This window comes from Miscanthus floridulus, chromosome 12 (assembly GCF_019320115.1).
Source record: "Miscanthus floridulus cultivar M001 chromosome 12, ASM1932011v1, whole genome shotgun sequence".
Lineage (NCBI taxonomy): Eukaryota > Viridiplantae > Streptophyta > Magnoliopsida > Poales > Poaceae > Miscanthus > Miscanthus floridulus.
Window position 1 is genome coordinate 58,786,696 of NC_089591.1, and position 22,443 is coordinate 58,809,138.

The window sequence follows — 22,443 nt, forward strand, 5'->3', positions numbered from 1 at the left end:
CGCAAGAAACGTAAATAACCGTACACGTAAATGCGATGGACCGCCGGCTACTACTGCAGGGAAACGTACAACCCACTGAACACTGATGCATGGACTCCTCAGGCCTACGCTCTTTCCTTCTACAACGGCTACGCCAAGACGTGCATTGGGGCTGTATGTGTTGTTCAGACGTGCCACGCGCTGGATCATAATGCACTGTATACTGTTTGGCACAGTACAACCCTTCTCGCAGCGCCGGTAGTAATTTCCTCTATTTATTGTGGTTGATCATCAGGCTTCAGGCAGAGTACTGCTAGTAGTAGTAGCAGCCCTCAATTCGAGCTTGTTCGGCTGGCTTTAAGCCGGCCGGCTGGCTTATTCTGACACTCACAAAAGCACTGTTCACGTCCTGTCAGAATAGTATTTTTCTCTCACAACAATCAGTCGGAACAGTATTTTTCAGTCCTGCCGAACAAGCTCTCAAGACGCATATGCGTGCGTTTCTCCACTACACTGCAATCATAATGCTAGCTGCAACGGGTTCTTCTAGTCTAAGGCAAGCGGTTCAGTTTGCGCAAAATTTTGCGATCAATGCATGATGGATCATTGGATCCCAACATCGCCCCTGGAGCCTGGACCTGTAATGAGTAGGCCTGCATATCTACTTCTTCCACTGGACGAGTTTCCATTGCAGCATCAGACATTTAGGCACGATTCCCTGCACATGCATGCCCGAATGCCTAATAGATGATTAGATGCTTCTGTTTCTTCTACTTCTCTTACATTGCAAGCAAGCATGTCTGTCTTTCTTCTCGATGAACCCTAGTAATCTAGTATGAGTGTATGTCAAGCCGGTGGTCGTAGCCGACATATGTATATAAAAGCTGGCTAAACTGCAGCCTAATTAACATTCAGTTTAGTAGGGATCGCGTACAACTGTCGACTACCTGCCGGCTACCTAAGCAAGCATTGCAAGACATCACCGGACTGGGCTCAGTGAGATGCAGTAAATAAAAAGTCTGTCGTCTGATTCTTCTTTCCGAACCAGTCGTGCTTAATTAGCCCTTGATCAGGCTCAGGCCCTTCTAAACATTGCATTCGATCATCAGCTTTCTAATTTTCTACCAGTTAGGTAGAAGAATCACACACCAGCTCCTCGGATATGTTTCAGCAGATAATAAGCTACTACGGGGCCCACCACCGCCCCTGGCTGTATATATAACCGCAAAGTGGTGGTGCAATCGAGTGCAGTAAAGCTAGCCATGCTGTAGTGGGATATCTCTCCATTCTACTGTTCCACCATTGCTGCAAAGAAGGTGAACATAAACAGGGAGCCAGGACTATATAGTGGGGTAGATGGACGCAGAACATCACATGGAGATGGAGATCAAGGAGGAAGAAGCAGCGGAGGTGATGGACATGACGACGGTGCCCTCTCCTCGGTTCAGGAGGATCTGCGTCTTCTGCGGAAGCAGCCAGGGGAAGAAGAAGAGCTACCAGGATGCTGCCGTCGAGCTCGGCGAGGAGCTGGTGCGTCTTCTTCTTTCTCCTCGTAATCTCGGTAGATAGTTGCATCAGCTTTCAGCACTGCTAGCTGGAAATGGTTGTTTTTGCTGATCAACGGCCGGTATAATGGTTTCTTAGTCTAGTAGCCTGCATGCACGAAGTTTTTCTTCAGCACGACCACGACGTGCCCATAAACGTTTATACTGTTTTCTTTCTAGCTTAACTGCAATTTCTGTGCACTGGCAGCAGTTCTATGCCGTGCTTGCCTTAAAACTTAAAAGATAAAAGAAGATAGTCACTATGGGATAAAATAGCTTTGCCGAGTACTAGGGGCACTCGGCAAAGCCCCAAAAACACTCGGCAAAGGCTTTGCCCCAAAAACACTCGGCAAAGCCCCAAAAACACTCGGCAAAGGCTTTGCCGAGTGTAACACTCGGACAAAAAGCACACGGCGTATATTTTAACGGCAAAGAGCTGTAGAACAACATACATATACGTACATTAATCATGTGCATTAACTACATATAGGTCGAGCTGTAGAGCTGAATAATTCCAGCAAAACCCTATTTCCAAAGGATGCATATTACAGCCGAGATACCTCATCACTCACTACTGCAAAGATGGCATATATATATGTGCACTGAAACTACTGCTTTACTTCTTGTTTTCAGAAATGATGAGTTTGAATTTGAATTTGAAATTTTGGAAGTTAAAATGGACTCACATATGGTACAATAAATGTTTTTTGTCATATATGTGAAGCACTACACCATGTACCTTACACATATAGGACCCACCACACATGCATTCTCCCCACCATGTCCTCACTCATATAATATTGACGCTCCACGCCTCCACCTCCACTAGTGATTATTTCCCATGCATTTGCTGAATTTTCTGTGCCATTGAAAAGGATCTCGCTGACCACCAGCAAGCTCCTCCGTGCATGCACGAATTCATTGAATTAATTTTGAACACTTTTCTGTTCTTCGCAAATCCTCAGTTTCAGTTATCTCCACCTCATGGCTATGTATGGTTGCAGATAAAATAAAAGTATGTAAGATCACACAGCATTGTAGCTAGCTAAAGATATATAATAGACTAGACATACCCATCACGTTAATTAACTAGTTCCATTAGATTTGTTTATCACTAGAATCGCCATTATATTGTAGGTCTCAAGGAACATTGATCTGGTCTACGGCGGGGGAAGTGTCGGGTTAATGGGCCTGGTCTCTCGAGCAGTCTACAATGGAGGGAGGCACGTCATAGGGTATGTAAACAGCAATGATGGTCAGTCTTCAGCACTAGCACACATAAAAAGAATAGCCTGAAACTTTGTAAAATCATGACAAAAAGAGTTGGATTGGTCGCATCCTCAGGTGCTAAATGCTATATAATTTGTCATCTCATTGTCGATTCCTTATATATATGTGCAGGGTGATTCCCAAGACCCTCATGCCGAGAGAGGTACGGTAACCACGCTCTCACGCCTCCCTAAAACCCTGTCATTGTTTAATCACATGCAATGATTCCCATGAATTCGACAAAGCATGGTAGATCAGATTCTTTTTTTGTTTTTCCTAGTACTACTTATATTATCTTTGTTAATTTTATAACTAATGTTTTTATATAAGAGTACAAGTATACACTAGCTATGAACTACTGAACAACTGTTTTTGTTTTTGAACAAGAAATACAGAAGAAATAATTTTCATGTACAAATATATTTTTCTCTGAAGTCGGAAGAAGGATGCAAGCTTATCTTCTCTGAACTGAAAGATCACGTTGAATGCTCTTCAGTGAAAATCCAGCTTTCCTTTCCCTGATGACAGATGGGATCTTGGCATCTTGCTGATCCTGACTGATGCTTCTAGTGTCTGCCCCTTTGTTCTTAAGGCCTTCATCCTTTAAGCAGATAATGACATTGTTAACAAAAAGAAATGACCCTCACATTTTCTTTTTGTCCCCCACAACAACACCATGATTACTTCTCCAAAACCATGCTGCCCGGCCCGACCCCGTCTAAAATAAAATACTCCTAGGAGATAGATAGCAGGCCTCTCAGTCACAGCCACCCTTTCTGGTTGCTCCTGTTAGGCTATGGAGTGTTTATTACATTACAGGTATGCATCCGTGTTTGCTTGTGTGTGCAGATAACAGGTGAGACGGTTGGGGAGGTGAAGGCCGTGGCAGATATGCATGAGAGGAAGGCTGAGATGGCCAGGCAATCTGATGCCTTCATAGCACTTCCTGGTACAGTATTTTTTTTAACTATCAAGCTGAGTAGTGAGCCGACATGCATGTAGATGTAGCTTACTTTTTACTGTCGCTTTCTCTCCCTAGTCATGTCACGTATATATACCGGATCGGACGAAAAACTCGAAACTTGTTAGCTCGCTCGGCTCGTGGCTGGCTCGACTCGGCTCGGCTCGGCTCGGTTCATTATGATAACGAGCCGAGCAAGATTTTAGCTCGTTAGCTATAACGAGCCAACTCGAGGCAGCTCACGAGCCGCTCGCGGGCTAAACAAGCTAAGCTTTCATGAAAAAATATCAAAACTTATATTAGTTTTATATTACTTTATATCTTGCACTTTACAACTGACTGATAACTGATCTAGACCCTATAAATTAACTGGTAACTGGTCTAGATGTATTTCTTTTATATTATTATTATTCTCAAACTTTAGATAAATACAAATATTATATTTTATATATTTTTTATATCTGGCTCATAAGCTTAACGAGCAACTCGAGCTTTTAACGAGCCGAGCCGAGCTAACTTTCTGAGCGAGCTCGTTATGCAGCCTTAACTGGATGCATGCGTAGTGGAATCGTGAGTCGAAAGTTGTAAAGCAGGATGCACGCATGGGCAGTTTGACTCAAAATTCAACCCCCAAATTGGCTTGCCCCGTTGAAGCAACCACTACAAGAGACCAGATGGAAGAGCCCGAGCTCTCGCGCTTCCTCATTGCCCCCGCCACAACACCCAAATCGCCCAGATCCGCTCCATCCCCAACGCCTCGCGGTCATCAATGGCCAGATCCTGCACCTCCATCCGCGGATCTACACATTGATGGGTCGTAGCTCGTGTCGCAGCCATGTTTTGCCATCCCCGAAACCACCACTGTTAGCCCTCAGCCACTGAAAAGCTCCGCCGAGCGCGGCGTGGCTACGGCTAACCAGCAGCCTCAACTCACCACCGGGGAAGCCGCGCATTCAACTCCCACCGGCCAATCCACCAGCAGAGCGACGGGGCATTCGACCTCCTCTGGCCTCGATGCGGCCAATGTCAGCCAGCGGTCGCCTGTGCTTTTGCCACAACCCGAGCTTCCGGCGAGCCCAACCGAGATCGATCCGGAGCTCCAGGCACAGGCATGGACACTCTTTCTAGATCTGGCAAAGGATTTGAACAACTTCAGCAGCTTGAATCAGCGGCCGTGTTCAGCTATAGTGGGGGGCAGTGGCGCCATCAATCCCCACTCAGAGGAAGCCTGCAAGGAACCAGAAGACGGAGTCGAGCTCCAAGGCGCACCCCTTCGATCCAGAATTCCGGCGAGCCAAAAAGGGAAATCAATGCAGAGTGAGGAAGGCATTCATGGAGGTCAGCCTACAACTAGCTCTGTTCAGGCTACATCTTCTCCCCCCAACAGCTCCAATGCAACAACGAGCACGCGCCTCAGGAACCATAAATTGGACACCGCTTTTTGTGAGGATGGTTGGGAGCCAGCTAAGATGCCTCGCCGGAAGGCAGTCCCAATGAAAGAAACTAGATACCGCACCAAAAAAGTACTCATTTCCAACCCATGGTTTTTATGAGTAATAACTATTTTCTCTTTCTCTCTTCCAACTCTATCTTTTTCTCCAATGGGAGTGCGACACGAGCTCCTTAGAAACTGGTGGTTTCTCCCCAATGACGATTTCATGGTTTCTTAGTGCATTGGGTCAAGAGTAGACCTGGTTTCTTCATGAAGAAACCATTTCTATGATTTTTGTTCTCTTTCTTCATTAATTACGTTGCCACATCAGCGTTTTGCCTACGTGGCAAGTCATTTAATGAGGATAGAAACCATCATTAATGCACCATTGGGACTGCCCTTAGAGGTGAAGACCATTCAAAACTCTCATCGGTCCTAGGACAAGCCAATGGGTTCAGCTTTCTTCAGGAGCAAGATGGAGGGCAGGTGCTATAATTGTTTTTCCCCAACGGAGGAGGTGGCAGCCATGGCTTTGGGCAAGAGCTACACCGTGCACTATCTAGAGGAGACGACCTGCCGTCGTCAGCGCACCAGGTCCTTCGACCTCTGGGCGTGGTGCAGCGACCCGTGCGACATCCCCATAGAGGTCTTGCTCATGGTCACCGAGCCGGACAGAGAGCACCCTCACCGCGATGAGCCGGTCGACCTCAAGCGCGGCCAAGTCTACGTCCTACGCAATCATCTCGAGGTAGTGGAAGATCTCTCCTTCCTCCAAGACTGTGGAAGGGTCGGGGGGGCCTACGAACCGCAAGGCTCGCCTGAAAGGCCCTAATGGCTAGAGGGGGTGAATAGCCTATTAAAATTTTCTACAACAACACTTAGCAAACCGGTTAGACAAATATGAGGCGAAGCGAGTGTTGCGTTAGCCTACTAAAATGCAAGCCACCTACCACAATTCTAGTTTATAGTCTCTATCCACACAATGGCTATGTCCCTATACTAAGTTAGTGTGCTCTCAAAGGCTAACTAAAGAGCCATACTAACCAAACTACAAGCTCTTACGACTAGCTACACTAAAGAGCTTAACAACTAGTTTGCGGTAATGTAAAGAGAAAGTGAGCAAGATGGTTATACCGTCGAGTCGAGGAATGAACCAATTAATCACAAGAATGAATACTAATGAAGACCAATCACCTCGGAATCAAATGATGACACAATGATTTTTTTTACCGAGGTTCACTTGCTTGCCGGCAAGCTAGTCCTCGTTGCGGCGATTCACTCACTTGGAGGTTCATGAGCTAATTGGCATCACCCGCCAAATCCTCAATAGGATGCCACACAATCAACACAAGATGAGTATCACACAAGCCACGGGCAATTTACTAGAGTGCCTTTTGGCTCTCCGCCGGGAAAAGGTCAAGAACCCCTCACAATCACCATGATCGGAGCCGGAGACAATCACCAACCTCTGCTCGATGATCCTCGCTACTCCAAGCTATCTAGGTGGTGGCAACCACCAAGAGTAACAAGCGAATCCCGCAACAAAACACGAACACCAAGTGCCTCTAGATGCAAACACTCAAGCAATGCACTTGGATTCTCTTCCAATTTCACAAAGATGATGAATCAATGATGAAGATGAGTGGGAGGGCTTTGGCTAAGCTCATAAGGTTGCTATGTCAATGCAAATGTCCAGGAGGGTGAGCTAGACCCGATAATAGGGTTTAAATAGAAGCCCCCATGAAATAGAGCCATTGTACCCCTTTACTAGGCACTGCTCGGGGCGACGGATGCAGGACCTCAGCGTCCGATCGCGCGATGCACGCCACGTGGCCCCTGCTTCAAATGCTGATCGTCTTATCTCAACGGTCATCAGTGCACTTAAGTTGTGACCGGACGCGCTGCTCGAAGTGACCGAACGCACCAACACCAGCGTCCGGTCGTTTTTAATAAGGTTCCACTCACGACTGAACGCGTCCGGTTGATCACGACCGGACGCAGGACCCCAGCGTCCGATCACTCACTGTCTTCTCTGTGCGCTGCCACTTCTGTGGGACCGGACGCAGTCAACCAGCGTCCGGTCGAAGACCGACGCCAGCGTCTTTACTGCTTCCACTGTCCGGACGCTCCGCCGGTGAAGTTTCTTACCCTTGCTCTCAAGTGCTAAACACAATGTGTATCACCTTTGTGCATATGTGTTGGTATATTTTCACAAACATTTTCAAGAGTGTTAGCACTCCACTAGATCCTAAATGCATATGAAATGAGTTAGAGCATCTAGTGGCACTTTGATAACCGTATTTCAATATGAGTTTTACCCCTCTTAATAGTACGGCTATTGAACCTAAATGTGATCACACTCGCTAAGTGTCTTGATCACCGAAATAAAATGGCTCTTACCACTCATACCTTTGCCTTGAGCCTTTTGTTTTTCTCTTTCTTCTTTTCAAGTCTAAGCACTTAATCGTCACTATGGCATCACCATCATCATGTCATGATCTTCATTTGCTTCACCACTTGGAATGTGCTACATATCTCATGATCACTTTGATAAACTAGGTTAGCACTTAGGGTTTCATCAATTCACCAAAACCAAACTAGAGCTTTCATCGCCGGGTCTTTGACTGGGACTACGGGGTGCCCGACACGAAGGGTGAGCACCTTCCTAGAAAGCGTGGCCACGAGCATGGCCGCGACATCAGGCCACGTCGGGACGACGACCACGATAGGGGCGCCCTTGGCAATCGTTGCCACCGCAGCCTCTCCACCTAGGCAAGGAACTCACGCTGCAGGGGAGGTGCGGAGGACTTCATCAGCTCCAACCGTTGGCGCGATCGCAGATAGTCTCCACCACGCAGGGGTCGACCATCAGAATGGGTCACTCAGGTCTGGAAGATCAAGGAACACAAGCAGGGGAAGAAGATCAAGAAGGTATCCTTTGTTGATCCAATAGCAACTGAGCTGCAAGCACCCAAGAGGACCATCCCAGACGACAGCATCATGCTCATCAAGGGTACCCTTCTCATGTCACCACAACCCAATGAGACTGACCCTCTTGCTGATGACTGTTTCATTTTGAACTCCCCATGTCCGGTGACTGGTAACGCCAATCCGAGCAACCCGGGGCAGGGCGACTCCACCACCAATGCCATCATCACAAGTGAGCACGTGAATAATGATGTTGAAAATAGTGTGGCTATCTGTCCCAATAACTCATGCTACAATGACTGAACATAACCCTACAGACACCACAGCTGTGAAGGGGATGCAGATGGAGCAGCACATCAAGCCGGGTAGCGCAGCCACCATGGACTCCATCATCATCACACCAAGTGAGAATGCCCCTAACATTGTAACCAATATGCAGGGTGCATTTGCAGCACATACAGTGCATAACGCATCGCCTCTTTCCACTGAACTAGAAGCAGGCATGGACATGGAGGGGCCGATGAGAGAGCGGACCAGTGCACCCATGGAGAAAAAGATGGAGCTGCTGCTGGATCACCTGAACGAGATCATGGTAAGCCCCCCAGCTTCTATAGCTGCTGCATTCTCTGACAATGAAGTAGAGAACCAAGATTCGAGTAATGCAATAGCCCAAATGGCCAATGAAAATCTTGACTTCGAAGAGAACCAACATTTGAGTAATGCAATCTCCCAAATGGCCAATGAAAGCTTAGACTTAAAAGTGCCTACAACGATGCATAGTCAACCTATAGAGGAAGTAGAGGAAATCAGTTTAGCCCTACTGGTACCAACTGTTGGCTAGTCAGGAAACAACTCTACTGATGGCCGCCAGCCAGAACCACACTCCATAGATAATTTCATTGAATCAATTTCGAGACCCCTTCCACAACCCTTACTGGAAGTGCATAACACAGCACCAATGCTACACCAAATTCCGCTGGTCACACCACCACCAAGCTCCAGCAAAAGGCAAAGTTATAGATTAGCAAAAATGGCAGCAAATAATGTAGGCAAGGGTGCCATTCAGATTGCCCAAGAATTGCTAGTTAAAAAGCTAGGTGATTTATCAGGCATGGAGAAAGACTCAATCAATGATGAGTTTGAATTCTATGCGCAGCACTTCGAAAGGCAGATGGAGAAGAACACCATGGAGGCCATCCACGGACTCATTAAGCAAGTCAACACGAGCCAGAAGAAGGGGCATAACCAGAGGAACGCGGCGGTCGTTCTGGAGCTGCTGGCCTAGGCGCCAGCTCCCAGTGGTCTAATGCCCAATGTTAGCCCCCTTAGGCAAAGGGGTTCGGGCCAGGTGCCCAAGTTATCCTCCTCAAGTCGTAGTTGTTAGTCGAGCCCTGTGTGGCTGTTTTGGTGCTTCTAGGCACCTATTGCATTTCAAACCTCTTAATTTCCTTCGGACATGTGCCTGTTGGCCTATGAGCCTTCGACTGAGAACTTGTATGGTTTGGATCTTGGGGAAGAACTCTGACCTGCTGGCTCTATTGCCTTCGGTCATCCCCGGTTGTGGGTCTATTCCCACCATGTTGAATCACCTTAAGCTAGTCGGACCTTTCCATTATGTCAGCTAAAAACTGCAACATCATGTGCTGGAATGTCAGAGGGTTAAACGATGGAGCAAAGCGAGCGTCAGTTAGAACTCAGATCATTTCTTCTGGAGCGAAGGTTGTATGCTTGCAAGAAACAAAAATCAGTAACTGGACTCACAGCCTCCTGGTCAACACGGTGGGTACCGAGATGGCGAGCAACGCTATTTTTCTACCCTCGGTTGGAGTCTGCGGAAGCATCCTTATCGCGGCATCAGAACATTTCTTCACTCTAACTCAACCTCACCTGACAACCAATACGGTTACAGCAAAACTAACAATGCTGGCTGAAAAACAAGGAATGGTTGATATCTGGAGTCTATGGTCCTCAAAATGATGTAGATAAAATCCTTTTCTTGCAAGAAATCTTGGACCTATGCCAGCATATGTTCCCAACATGGCTGCTGCTGGGAGATTTCAATCTAATTCTTAATGCCGAGGAGAAAAACAACAATAGACTGAACTTGCAAATGATCAATAGATTCAGAGCAACCATTGACAATCTTGAACTTGCAAGGATTGAGCTTAGAGGCAAAAAGTACACCTGGTGCAATGATCAGCAGTCGCCAACTATGACAAGAATCGATCACATTTTTGCATCCACAGATTGGCTGGATTTGTTCCCAAGAACGGAACTACAAGCTTTAGCCTCCCTTGGCTCTGACCATTGCGCTTTGTTTCTCTAAGGGGACACTAATTGTGATTTCTATAGGGGATTCAGATTTGAAGTGCACTGGGTACAGATGCCTGGTTTTGCTGACACGGTTCAGAAGGCATGGAGCACACCGGTGGACACCCAGGACGCCATATTGCGACTCCACGTCAAATTTCTACGCACGGGCAAGGCGCTAAGAAATTGGAGGAGCTTATCCCTAGGCAGATGGAAATTAAGCTGGACGATACTAAACATAGTACTAGCAAATTTGGAGAAGGCGCAAGAAGCTAGGACTCTCACGCGGAGGAATTAGAATTCAAAAGGTACCTAAAAGCCAAAGCTCTAGGGATTGCAGCGATACAAAAATCTCGAGCACGCCAACACTCGAGGCTAACATGAATCCGCAAAGGAGACACCAATACACGTTTCTTTCAGCTACACGCAAACATGAGAAAAAAGAGATCTTTCATTGCGACGCTAAATGGTGAGTCAGGACCGGCCATATCGCAAGAAAGAAAAACAACTTTGGCGCACACCCACTTCTCCAACCTAATTGGGACACCGAGCACAAGAACTAGAGGATTAAACTGGAATGAGCTAGGCTACAATCACCATGATCTGGACGATCTAGATGCTCCATTCACCGAACAAGAAATAGAGGCCGTGATCAAGGAGATGCCGGCCGAGAAAGCACCTGGCCCTGATGGTTTCATCGGACTCTTCTATAAACGTTGTTGGTCGATCATCAAGCATGATTTGATTGAGGCGATCATGAGTTTCTTTAACCATAGAACATCTTAGTTGGGATTGATCAATGCAGCCAATATTGTCCTCCTACCTAAGACATCAGAAGCATCATCCTTATCCGATTATAGACCTATAAGTCTCATCAACAATGTCACAAAAATCCTAGCTAATAGATTAGCGCCTCACATGAACACTCTAGTTTCAAATGCACAAAATGCATTCATCAAGAAGAGGTGCATACATGACAACTTTATCTATGCACAACGGGTGATCCAACTATTGCATAAGAAAAAGAAACCGGCGCTCTTCATAAAACTTGACATCTCGAAAGCTTTTGATTCAATAGGGTGGAGTTTCCTGTTAGAGGTTCTCGAGAATTTGGGTTTTAGTAAAAAATGGAGGGACTAGATCTCGGCTATGTTGGGAACGTCAACTTCCAGGGTCTTGATCAACAGCCAACCATCAAAAGAGATTAGGCATGCTAGGGGGCTACAACAAGGTGATCCCCTATTACCCCTTCTATTCATTATTGCCATTGATCCACTACAACGCATCATTGAAGTTGCTGCAAACAGGGGCATCTTGAAACCGATATTGCCAAAGGCGGCCAACCTACGCTGCTCACTATATGCGGACGATGCGGCAATCTTCGCTGACCCGAGCAGCCTAGAGCTAGAACACCTACATAGGATTTTAGCCTTATTTGGCGATTGCTCGGGCCTCAAAATCAACATCTCCAAGACGGAAATCTTCCCAATTCGGATGGTGGACAGTGCCATCACCCAACTGCTACAGAATTTCCCTGGAAAGATCGCCAAGTTCCACGGGAAGTACCTCAGCCTCCCTCTCCATATTAGAAAGCTGCGCAAAGTAGAAGTCCAACCTTTAATAGACAAAATTGGAGCTAGACTACCAGGATGGAAGAGAAGGTTGTTGTCCGCTGCAGGAAGGGAGACCCTTGTAAAAATAGTGCTGTCAGCTCAACCGATCTACCGTATGACTGTTTTCCCAGAACAAAAATGGTTGATTAATAGGATTGATCGGTTGCGAAGGAGTTTCTCTGGAGGGGAGAAATGCCTGACAAAGTATAAGGGGGTACTCCATTATAGATTGGCCAACCACATGTCTCCCCAAAATAAAAGGGGGTTTGGGGATATTAGACCTTGAATGTTTCGCGCGTGCATTAAGAATACGATGGATGTGGTTCCAATGGTGACAAAAGGAAAGAGCATGGAACAAGCTGGAACTGCCTTGTGATAGCCGAGACCGAGAACTTTTTGCGACATCCACAATAGTAACGATCGGAGATGGGAAATTCGCCAAGTTCTGGTCGTCATCCCGGGCACAAGGACAAACCCTCAAAAACATGGCCCCGACACTATTCAAAAAAGCTAAAAGGAAAAATATCACGGCGCAGAAAGCTTTGCAGGACAATAAGTGGATAGAGCATATCAGCCCGGTGTTTTCGCCGACTGAATTACATGAGTATGTCTTGCTTTGGAACACTGTACAACAGGTGCAGCTAGATGAAAGCAGGGAGGATAGTATAGTTTGGCGTTGGACAGCGGATGGGGAATATACAACAAAAAGCGCCTACCGAATCCAATTCCAAGGGACCTTCAGCAAGCTGAAACTTACGCCAATATGGAGAGCAAAGGCTGAATCCAAATGCAGGTTCTTTGCATGGACATTGCTATATAAGAAGATCCTAACGGCTAACAATATGATAAAACGGCATTGGCCGAATGATCCGATATGTAAACTCTACAGTAATGAACTTGAAACCCCCACACACTTGTGCAAAGACTGCGACTTCACAAAACAAGCTTGGGCCTTCCTAAAACAGTGGCTTGGTTTGACAGTAATCGATAACATCGGAATCGATGGATCTCTGCACAGCTATTGGCGAAGATGCCGGACTAAGATCGACAAAAGCCAGAGGAAAACATTTGATGGCGTCATGATTTATTTCTGGTGGAATATATGAAAAGAAAGGAATAGAAGAACTTTTGATAACAAGAGTCTACAACCAAAGGAAGTAGCCTTCTTATGCAAGGAAGACGTGGAGCAATATCAGGCGGCAACAAGATCATACGAGCAGTTCTTCTTCCTTGTTTTTCTTTTTTCAGGGGAGTTCTTTTCCTTCAGTTTTTGTTTTCTGTCAAGCTGCGTTCAGAGTAGAGTGGCTGGCCTAAGGGTCAAAGTAGCGAGCATGGCTCCAGTTGTATTCTTATAATTTTTGTCTCTCTCTTTTCTTCCGTCTAATAAAAATCCGGCAAAGCTTTTGCCGCCTTTCGGAAAAAAAAAAGATTGGCTTGCCCAGTTGGTGTTGGTTGGTGCACAAGGATTTTTTTTTTCACCTTTTGAAAATTCAGGGCCCTTTCTAGTCCTCAGTTGAAGCATGTTTAATTATGAGTAGTGATGAAAATTTTATCTTTACCAAACTGTTGATGCGACCAGTATTATGGCAGTTGTTTCAGTTATCGAAGTAGCAGTCGATATGAGGATGAGCTCAGCATCAGTAATCAGCGTCCATAGTTCTGAGTTTCTGTCATAGAAAGTAAACTGTTCCTTCTTCGAATACACAGGAGGATATGGAACCCTTGAAGAGCTGCTGGAAGTGATCGCATGGGCGCAGCTTGGCATTCACGACAAGCCGGTACTAGCTCTTCGTTGTCTGCAACTCATTTTACCGAAGATTCATGTTTTTTTTATGTCACTGAACATTAGTGTTGTAGTGATGAAAATGTTTTTACAATTGTATTGAGTGTGCTACAACAGGTTGGGCTGCTAAATGTGGACGGATACTACAACTCCCTCCTATCCTTCATCGACAAAGCTGTAGAGGAAGAGTTCATCAGTCCGACTGCTCGCCACATCATCGTCTTGGCACCAACACCAAAAGAACTGCTCGACAAGTTAGAGGTGACTTATCCACTGACAAAACGTATGTAACGAGGGATAACATTGGAAGCTGACATCTGATCCTGATTCACAGGAGTATTCCCCCCAGCACGACAAGGTGGTGCCCAAGATGAAGTGGGAGATGGAGCAGCTGAGCTACTGCAAGAGCTGCGAGATCCCGGGGCTCAAAGAAGCGAAGCCGGTGGTCATCCAAGCACAGCGAGGATCCATGCTCTGAATTAGTGGTGTTAGCTATTACGTACTACTAGCCAGTAACCATTTAGGTTTCTCTGCAGACCTGCGACATTAAAGTGGTGATGTAGGAGATTCAGAACTTCAGATTATGTAGCAAGGGTGCGCAAGCAAGCTGCAGAGAGAACCGCTCCACTTCAGATTGCTATTAATTCCTGTAACTTCAGTAGAATGCGCCTAATGTTGGTACGTGTCCACTGATTAATATAATCTACTATTGGCTATATATCAGCCGTATTAATTCTGCAGAGATGATATCTTATATGTGTTATTGATTCGAGTTTCTAGTAGCAAATGAGGTGTTACTGGATTATTATTATTACTACTGTGTGCACGGAGGGAAAATGTTTTCAGAAGGAAAATGTTTTGGCCCTGTAGGCTCAGTTTTGTGGTCGCAATTTTATCCTTTTGGGCCAGGAATTATTGGCCCAGTGGCCTTAGGTAACGTAAAATGGGCCTGTTTCGGACGCCAAATGCGCACAGAGATCAACGCGCGCAAACAAATCCTGCTGTCCTTTTTTTGTGTGTGTGTTAGCTCATATATTAAAACATTAAGAATAAAATACAGAGATTTAGGAATTAATCCCCAGTTACATGAAAGCAGCCACTTGTTTTATTTTATTAGAATAGAAGCCACTGCTAGAAGATTTGAACCAGTTCAGACTTATTACGAGCTTAAATAAAGTAATAGAATACTATAGGCTCCTCAAAAAATTAGAGTACTAAATTTTTTTTTGACCAAATTACAGGTAGTCCTGCACTCCTGCTGTCGTCCGATCCGATCCGATCCAACACCGATCGTAACGGGCCAATGATCCCTTCCTCCCCGGCCCGCCACATCATCGTCAGGTGCCGTCGACGATGAACGACGATGGCATGGCATCCGCGCGTCTCGCTCGCCATGGTCCCCGAGGACCATCCATGCCGCCGCGACTGCTGGGCCCAGCAGGCGAACGCGAAGCCGTCGAGGCCACGCCGCTAGGCTGCAACGGAAGGCAACCCCTGAACTACGGACGTCGGTTTCTAATCAACCGGATCTTTGTCAGGCGGGCGGACGGACGGGGAGAAGGAAGGGCACGGTAATGGCGTGGGATAGCTTTTTGGGTTTTGCCGTGTGTTGTCGTCGCCTTTCCTTTGTTTTTCTCTTTTAATAAAATAATGTATGCAAGTCCTGTAGAGGACCGGACCGGTCCACCGCTCGACGGCAATCCTTGGTTCCTGTCCAGGCGCCCTGCCGTTGCGTTCGATTACGCCAGGTTCAGACGGCAACATTTTCAGTCTGAGTTTGGGTCAGAGCACGAACATCCAAAGCAAATCGACCGCAAGAGATTAAAACGGCAATTCAAGTCGAAATATGAACCGCTAGGATTTGCGAAAAGGTTGTTTGGAGCGGGGTCGGCTGTGGGGTAGTCGGTACAGGCACAAGAAAAGAGTGAGACCGAAGGTTCACCAAACGGGGGCATTCCGGCTTAGCTGTTGCTGGGCCATTGCCTTTGCTTGCATCCCCAGGAACCCCCATGCTTTATTTACAACCACCACCTCCCTCGTCCTCCCAACCTTGTGCTCCAAGTGACAAAACAAACAAGGTGCCGAAAACCACCTCTTATTTTTGTTTGTCAATCATTGGAGCCTACAGCAAGTTTTTGGTCCTTTTTTTCAGCGTGGCGTGGCTTATTTTTATTCGGAGTGGTGGATGTACCTCTGTTGATTTAGGTCGCAATGGCTCTCTCATGATGCATCTGGCAGGTTGACTGTTGCTCGGTTCAGCTGATGCATCACCTGCATTACTTTCTAAGCGTTGTTGTTCTAACTTGTTTGAGCGAGAAAGTGGTATGAGCTGCAAATGGTGGGATGTTTTTGTCGTACTGTCTCTGTGATCTGGAAACTATCAGGTGAACTAGAATTGAAGTTACAGTTGATCGCGCAAACTCATGTCAAGGCTCTGATGTTCTCGAGCTATATACATTGGACGCACCGCCTGTTGAGATAAAAAGATCCTTTTCGCATTGTCCTTGCCTCCGATCCATCGGTAGAGTAAATTAATTGGAAAGAAGTACGCTCTGGTGGTTTGTTCCAGCGAAAGGAACCAAGAGTGACCATCGTGCCAGATCAGGCAAGATAAAATGATAAAAAAAAGGACTATAAAATGTCACGGGAGATGGAAGCATTCTTTCGCAAGGAAATTCGAAGAGCTGAAAGCGGCACGCACAATTTTAGCGATCTGACTGATGACAATGTGTCAACATGTTAAACCACCAGTCAGCAGAAGTCTTCTTACTCTTGGGTCTTGGCACACCATGCGAATGCTCCCACAAACGGTCCAATGGGTTATTACAGTCAACTCTAATTAAGGTTCATCGGTCCGTACATCACGGAGTAACAACAGGCGCTGATAACAGGAGAGATTTGACTGTCCACAACATGACAACAAGACACAGTTACCTGTTCAAAGAGATAGCCCCTCCATAGAGTATACTCGTACTCCTTTATTGGCAAAAAAAAAAAAAAAAAAGATAGAGTATATACGATACTGCACTCTGCAACGTCGCGGTTCATCTTTCCGGCACCAACTCCCTCGCTATTCCTAGCATCGTTTTCTATGCTGGCCGTGGCCCGGGTAATCTAGAACATTTTGCTGGTCGGCAATCGGCATGCGTCAACGTACGCGATAGACCAGTAGCAACAACATGGTGGCATGTTGCACGATGCCTTGTAGGCTCGCCAAGGAAGCATCCACTGACCAGCATCCAATCCAAGCGAAGCAGCCTAACCGCCCACCATACGCGCGCGCGCGCGCCTCTGCACCTTCGCCCCCCTGTAAACTCTGGACATAAAAGTGCGTCGCCCTCCCTCTCTTCCTCTTCCTCTTCCTCTTCATAGGCGAACAGCCACCTCTCTCTCTCTCGGAACCTGGAGAAGAGGAAGGAACAGGGAGCAGGGGAAGACAGAGATTGTTGCGACAGCTCAAGTCTCAAGTAAGCACCAATTCATTATGACTGTCGTCTGATCTTTATCTATCAATGTTGTTTGCTTCCCACTGCCCTTGTTTAGTCGGTTCTAGATTTCTGTCTAGTGGACTCGGTGACAAGAGGTTGTATCTGGTTTCGAATTGTTGTGCTCATTTCTTCATTCTATTCTATGCCTTTTGAATTTTGACAATGTAACTCATAAACTTAATGGTTGACAAGCCTGCGCATTATTACCAAAATATACTTGTTGTCCGGCTAGATTCAGAGAAGCAATTATTATCATTATAAAAGTATACTTGTATCAACAGTGTAATGTGTATGCTAACTGTTTTCTATTGTCATATTCTGAAGCCACCCGAACAGCCCTTCTCATTTTCTCCTGATTCGTGATAATTTGTAGATTTTTCTCTCTAAGATTTATGTTCACGTATTGCTTATACTGTTATTAGCACGGTAGGAGTCTGAAACTGCTTTTTATTAATTAACGAAATAGGCATTTCAAAGTTACCTGGTCCCGGCAGGCTATTAGCATGTGTCTTCGTTGATCCCATGCTATGTGTCAAACTGCCTATGTGAACAAAATGCACACAAAAGCAATAAATCAGAAATCCCAAAGCATCAGGTTAGATGATTTTAACGACTCTGGTCATTGTTTTATGGGTGGCTATTATTTCAGCTGGAAAAGTTTATACAGCGTGTGATGATTTTCATGAAATAATTGAGTAGGGCTGTCTACCCATGCCTTTACGGCAATGCTAGCCATGTTAGATGCATCTAGCCTTTCAGCCCGTACATCTGCATCAACATGAGCTCCCTACTTTAGGCTTTCTAGTATTGGCAGATTTTTTATTAAAAAAAAAAAAGACAAATTGATTTGGGTTGCAAATTCCCATCAATTTAGTTGGCAACAGAAGGAAATAAGAATCAATCTAAAGAGAGCATAATCCTCTGTCACGGAGATTGATGCATTAGGATTTTCCATCCATTTCCACTACAACAAAAGGTCAGTTTCAACAAATTTCCTTCTCAACCACTTCGATCTTACCAACCATGCAAAGCTACTTCATAAGCAACATATTAATATATATTATAATAAGTGACCACCAAACACATGAAGTGTGAGGTGGATTGGATAACCATAAGACCATGCATGTGTTCATTTTCTTCTATTCCGGTCATCTTATGAATCTTTTTTTTTTTTGGTAATCTTATGAAGCATTTGAAAGCAACTGTAACCACCTGTTTGTTGTGCATCTGAGGCCCAGTAGCAGTCCAGTAGGTAGTAGTAGGCTCCAGCTCTCCAAAATATAGGACAAGCCAACAGTATAAGACAAGGCTAGCTACTGACACAAAAGTTAGGTCTGGTACAATGTACAGTCATTTGGTAGGTAAAAGCAGCATACACATGTGCAATCAGACGAACTTTGCACTTCCTGATCTTGAGCTGACCGGAAGCCTGTTCGCTTGCTCGTAAACGATCGTAAATTTCCAGCCGGGAACAGTGTTTTTCTCTCACACCAAACCAGCCAGCAGTAAATAATCTACGATACGATACGGCCTCCCGAACAGGCTGTTAGTCAATATATAGGCATGTTGGGTTACTACCTACTAGCCTTAGTCGCTTTTTGTGATGACCAACTTGGTCATGATTAGCCTTGTTTGGTGTGAGCATATTATATGCGGCAAGCCAAGTGCCAGGCTTACGTTTTTGTGATGTCTATGTGACACATATAAGAAAATCTCCACCAGATTGAACAAATGCATTCTCTTTTCCCTATAACCATCTACATATTGTTCTTGTTCATGAATTGGGCTTGGGCCAGCTAAGATTATGACCACCCTTTGCATTCTACAACGAAAATCATGGGTTCTGGCAACAAGGATGCTATAGTCAAACAAATGCTAACTACCACCCAGCCCGTTCTGTGCTCAAGTGAGTTAGGGCACCAATGGTTCGATAATTCATAATAACAAATGGACAGAATTACTTTAACAAAAGACTATGGTTGTACAATAGCAATGAGTTCAAGCCAAACAGACGCAGGGAACGAACTTGATATGCTTTCAGTTTCTCAAGTTTAGTATGCATACCTTAGACTAATCTTTACAGATTTGGATTCAGACAAGCAGACAAACACCAGTTGGTCAAGATGTCAGCTGGTTTCCAGCTCGGTGTGATCGGGTCACTTGCACTCTCTGTTGCATCTTCAGTTGCCATTGTCATCTGCAACAAAGCTCTCATCAGCACACTTGGTTTTCCATTTGGTTAGTACAACATACTTTGTTTTTCCAAGCATCAATGGATCTTGAATAACAAAACATCATGGATGCACCAAATTTGCATACTTATCAGAGTGTGATGTTGACATGTCTTGTTTATGAACCAATGCAGCTACAACATTAACAAGCTGGCATCTGATGGTGACCTTCTGTACCCTCCATGTGGCACAACGCTTACATTTCTTCGAGCCCAAGGCAATTGATGGACAGACAGTGATACTCTTTGGGTTGCTGAATGGCACGTCAATTGGCCTTCTCAACCTGAGTTTAGGATTCAACTCCATTGGATTCTACCAGGTAAGCTCGTCTAGGTACCGTTCTATATAAAACATGAGCAGATACATTAAACTTAGTATGTTCTACAGATGACAAAATTGGCGATCATACCTTTCACTGTGCTATTGGAGACTATCTTCTTGAAGAGAAGATTCAGGTTCGAGATATAAACTAGAGCAGTTCTCTCACAATATCGGACCTCATTTACGGTCAAAAGAATGATAGAAAATAACTTAACTAAACACTGAAATCTTCTGGATCCATTTTGTACTTTTGATTCAGGAGAACAATTAAGTTTCAGATATTTTCAAATAAACTCTTGGATCAAATGATTGATTAAATATGTCTATCGTTTTCTGGGCCTAAATGGTCCCTGTGGTATTAACTGTTATTTTCACTGAGCTAATACCAATTCAATGATGTGCAGCGAGAGTATCAAGCTTTCTCTTCTGGTCTTACTTCTTGGAGTAGGAATCGCTTCAGTTACTGATCTCAAGCTAAATCTGCTTGGGTCCGTCCTTTCTGGCCTCGCCATTGCCACCACTTGTGTTGGCCAAATTGTATCCTACATTATAGTAATACAGTAATCAATAGTCTCAAAACTTTAAGGTGAAAGTAAATATTTTTAGTTTCTTTTTAACCCACTTCTCATTGCAATGTACATTGATAAAGTAGTTCATTATTAAAACAAACAGCATACAAGGACCCAGTACTGAAAATCTTATAAGCTATTTACAGACCTAGTTTGAGCCACTTTATGGATCACTTGGCATGAATCTGCCACATTCTTCATATACCAGCGCCACATGCTAATCCTTGACCAAATCTTTTTTGAACGAAGCTCACAAATACAATACAGAAGAGGTTGAAGGTCTCCTCAACACAGCTTCTGTACCAATCTGCTCCTTACCAGGCGGCCATTCTGTTTGCAACTGGCCCTTTTGTGGATCAACTCCTTACTAACCGGAGTGTCTTTGCACACAAATACTCTGCTCCAGTTCTGGTATGATCTTAATACTTTACCTAAATACATGATGAAATAGTATTCTTGCAATTATTTAGGGAACTCAATTGATTTAAGGCATGCAACCAGCCAATTCCATAATTTGCAGAATATTAAAATTCTGAGACCTGCAAGATTGCTAACAAACTAATTGGTATTTGCTCTGTGTGTAGATCTTTAATAATGTGAAAGTGCTTTAAACGCAAATAGTTCGGTGATACCTACAGAATTAAAAATAAAATCAAGCATACAATGGCATCAGCAGTTATTGCTAGAATAGAACAGCATTTTCAAGTCAGTATTACTCTCTTGTCATATTCTTGCCTATTGGAAAAGAATCTCATGTATACCTCAAATTTGACAATGAAATGAAAAATGATCCGCTCTATATGAATTGTATGCAGGGTTTCATTGTCCTATCTTGCTTGATTGCGGTGTCTGTGAACTTCAGTACATTTCTTGTGATTGGAACAACATCCCCGGTGACGTACCAGGTGCTTGGTCACCTTAAGACATGTCTGGTTCTATCATTTGGCTACACTCTATTACATGATCCTTTCACTCTAAGGAACATATTGGGCATTCTAATTGCCATATTTGGGATGGCACTGTACTCCTACTTCTCTGTAAGAGAGGGCAAGAAGAAGTCAGCAAATGATGCTCTGCCAGTTTCACAGGTTTTATTTTTTTCCAATCCTTGAATAACATGCATTATAATTCATATTTATCCTTTTTTTTAAATCATATTTATCATAGACAGTTTTTTTATGGAACAAAAGAAGTGATAAGCATAGAACAGCCGTGCCAATGACTGTCCTGCTTCCTATACTCTTCTATTTTGGTATAATCACGGCGAAATAAAAATTGATTTAAAAAAAAAATATACTTTAGATTTGAATAGAATTGGCACACCGACCAGAATCAGTATTAAGCATTAGTATGGTACAGATAGACAAACATTATGGTGCCTCCAATACTGTGAACCAGATTGGGCCTTGTAATGTTTAAGGAACAATGTGCGCTACAAGCACCATGTGTAAACTATTTTAGCTTCTGGATGGGATATCAAATATGCTCAACACAGCTGCAACATAATTTTCATTATGAAAGTATGCAACAAAAATTGCCAAATCGTCCTTGAAGTACAATTTAATATGTACAACCTTTTTTCAGTTCACCCTTTTTGATGTTTTTTATGATGTATATGTAGATGCCAGATAAGGAGGCTGAACCACTTTTGTCAACTAAAGACAGCAACGACACCAAGAAAGCAAATGGTTTATCTCACGACTGCTAAGGCTTTTCTTGTAGTTTAGGTCTAGTATGAACTGCCCTTTGAATTTAATGGACCTGGAAAGCCATTCTTTTCATTCTTGATTTCCTTTTTAGGAAAGGAAGATTTTAAAATTTGTAGAGAATGTATATTTTGACATTAAAATTATTATTTGATTGTATTCTACACACAACAGTTCCAGCTGAAGTTTTACTAGTGCAGCAAACTATACTTTAGCAGATGTAGTCTAACAAAATCAAACAATAAATCTTGAGGACATTCCATAGATCACTTCTGAACTGCTACTCTAAGTACACAATAAAACCAGCAG

At 44.5% G+C, this 22,443-nt stretch overlaps 2 protein-coding genes across 4 annotated transcripts; both read left to right on the forward strand.

Moving 5' to 3' along the window:
• Nucleotides 1-1,320: 1,320 nt before the first annotated feature.
• On the forward strand, nt 1,321-14,535 carry LOC136496613 (probable cytokinin riboside 5'-monophosphate phosphoribohydrolase LOGL6). Of its 2 annotated transcripts, XM_066492336.1 has the most exons (7): nt 1,321-1,509; nt 2,661-2,758; nt 2,925-2,955; nt 3,642-3,741; nt 13,744-13,814; nt 13,937-14,080; nt 14,154-14,535. In XM_066492336.1, exons 1-7 carry the CDS (start codon nt 1,336-1,338, stop codon nt 14,295-14,297), a joined length of 762 nt encoding a protein of 253 aa, XP_066348433.1. In that variant the 5' UTR covers nt 1,321-1,335; the 3' UTR covers nt 14,298-14,535. The 2 variants fall into 2 exon arrangements, 1 of the variants encoding a protein (XP_066348433.1); XR_010769089.1 differs by lacking the exons at nt 1,321-1,509; nt 2,661-2,758; nt 2,925-2,955; nt 3,642-3,741; nt 14,154-14,535 and adding exons at nt 5,297-5,933; nt 7,745-8,345; nt 8,431-8,517; nt 8,608-8,705 and having other exon boundaries at nt 13,937-14,004.
• A 2,402-nt stretch (nt 14,536-16,937) lies between these two features.
• On the forward strand, nt 16,938-22,319 carry LOC136496612 (UDP-xylose transporter 1-like). Of its 2 annotated transcripts, none has more exons than XM_066492335.1 (8): nt 16,938-17,286; nt 19,391-19,545; nt 19,673-19,857; nt 19,926-19,993; nt 20,264-20,396; nt 20,678-20,839; nt 21,244-21,516; nt 22,050-22,319. In XM_066492335.1, exons 2-8 carry the CDS (start codon nt 19,431-19,433, stop codon nt 22,134-22,136), a joined length of 1,023 nt encoding a protein of 340 aa, XP_066348432.1. In that variant the 5' UTR covers nt 16,938-17,286; nt 19,391-19,430; the 3' UTR covers nt 22,137-22,319. The 2 variants fall into 2 exon arrangements, with proteins under 2 accessions (XP_066348432.1, XP_066348431.1); XM_066492334.1 differs by having other exon boundaries at nt 16,940-17,286; nt 19,403-19,545.
• Nucleotides 22,320-22,443: the final 124 nt, after the last annotated feature.

What these genes read in the sequence shown, in the direction of transcription:
- LOC136496613 (XM_066492336.1), top strand. Translation starts at nt 1,336, where the DNA reads ATGGACGCAGAACATCACATGGAGATGGAGATCAAGGAGGAAGAAGCA. An exon ending in TCGAGCTCGGCGAGGAGCTG is followed by an intron (nt 1,510 to 2,660) that starts GTGCGTCTTCTT and finishes ATTATATTGTAG; the next exon opens with GTCTCAAGGAACATTGATCT. An exon ending in AACTGCTCGACAAGTTAGAG is followed by an intron (nt 14,081 to 14,153) that starts GTGACTTATCCA and finishes CCTGATTCACAG; the next exon opens with GAGTATTCCCCCCAGCACGA.
- LOC136496612 (XM_066492335.1), top strand. Translation starts at nt 19,431, where the DNA reads ATGTCAGCTGGTTTCCAGCTCGGTGTGATCGGGTCACTTGCACTCTCT. An exon ending in CACACTTGGTTTTCCATTTG is followed by an intron (nt 19,546 to 19,672) that starts GTTAGTACAACA and finishes GAACCAATGCAG; the next exon opens with CTACAACATTAACAAGCTGG. An exon ending in ACTCCATTGGATTCTACCAG is followed by an intron (nt 19,858 to 19,925) that starts GTAAGCTCGTCT and finishes TATGTTCTACAG; the next exon opens with ATGACAAAATTGGCGATCAT.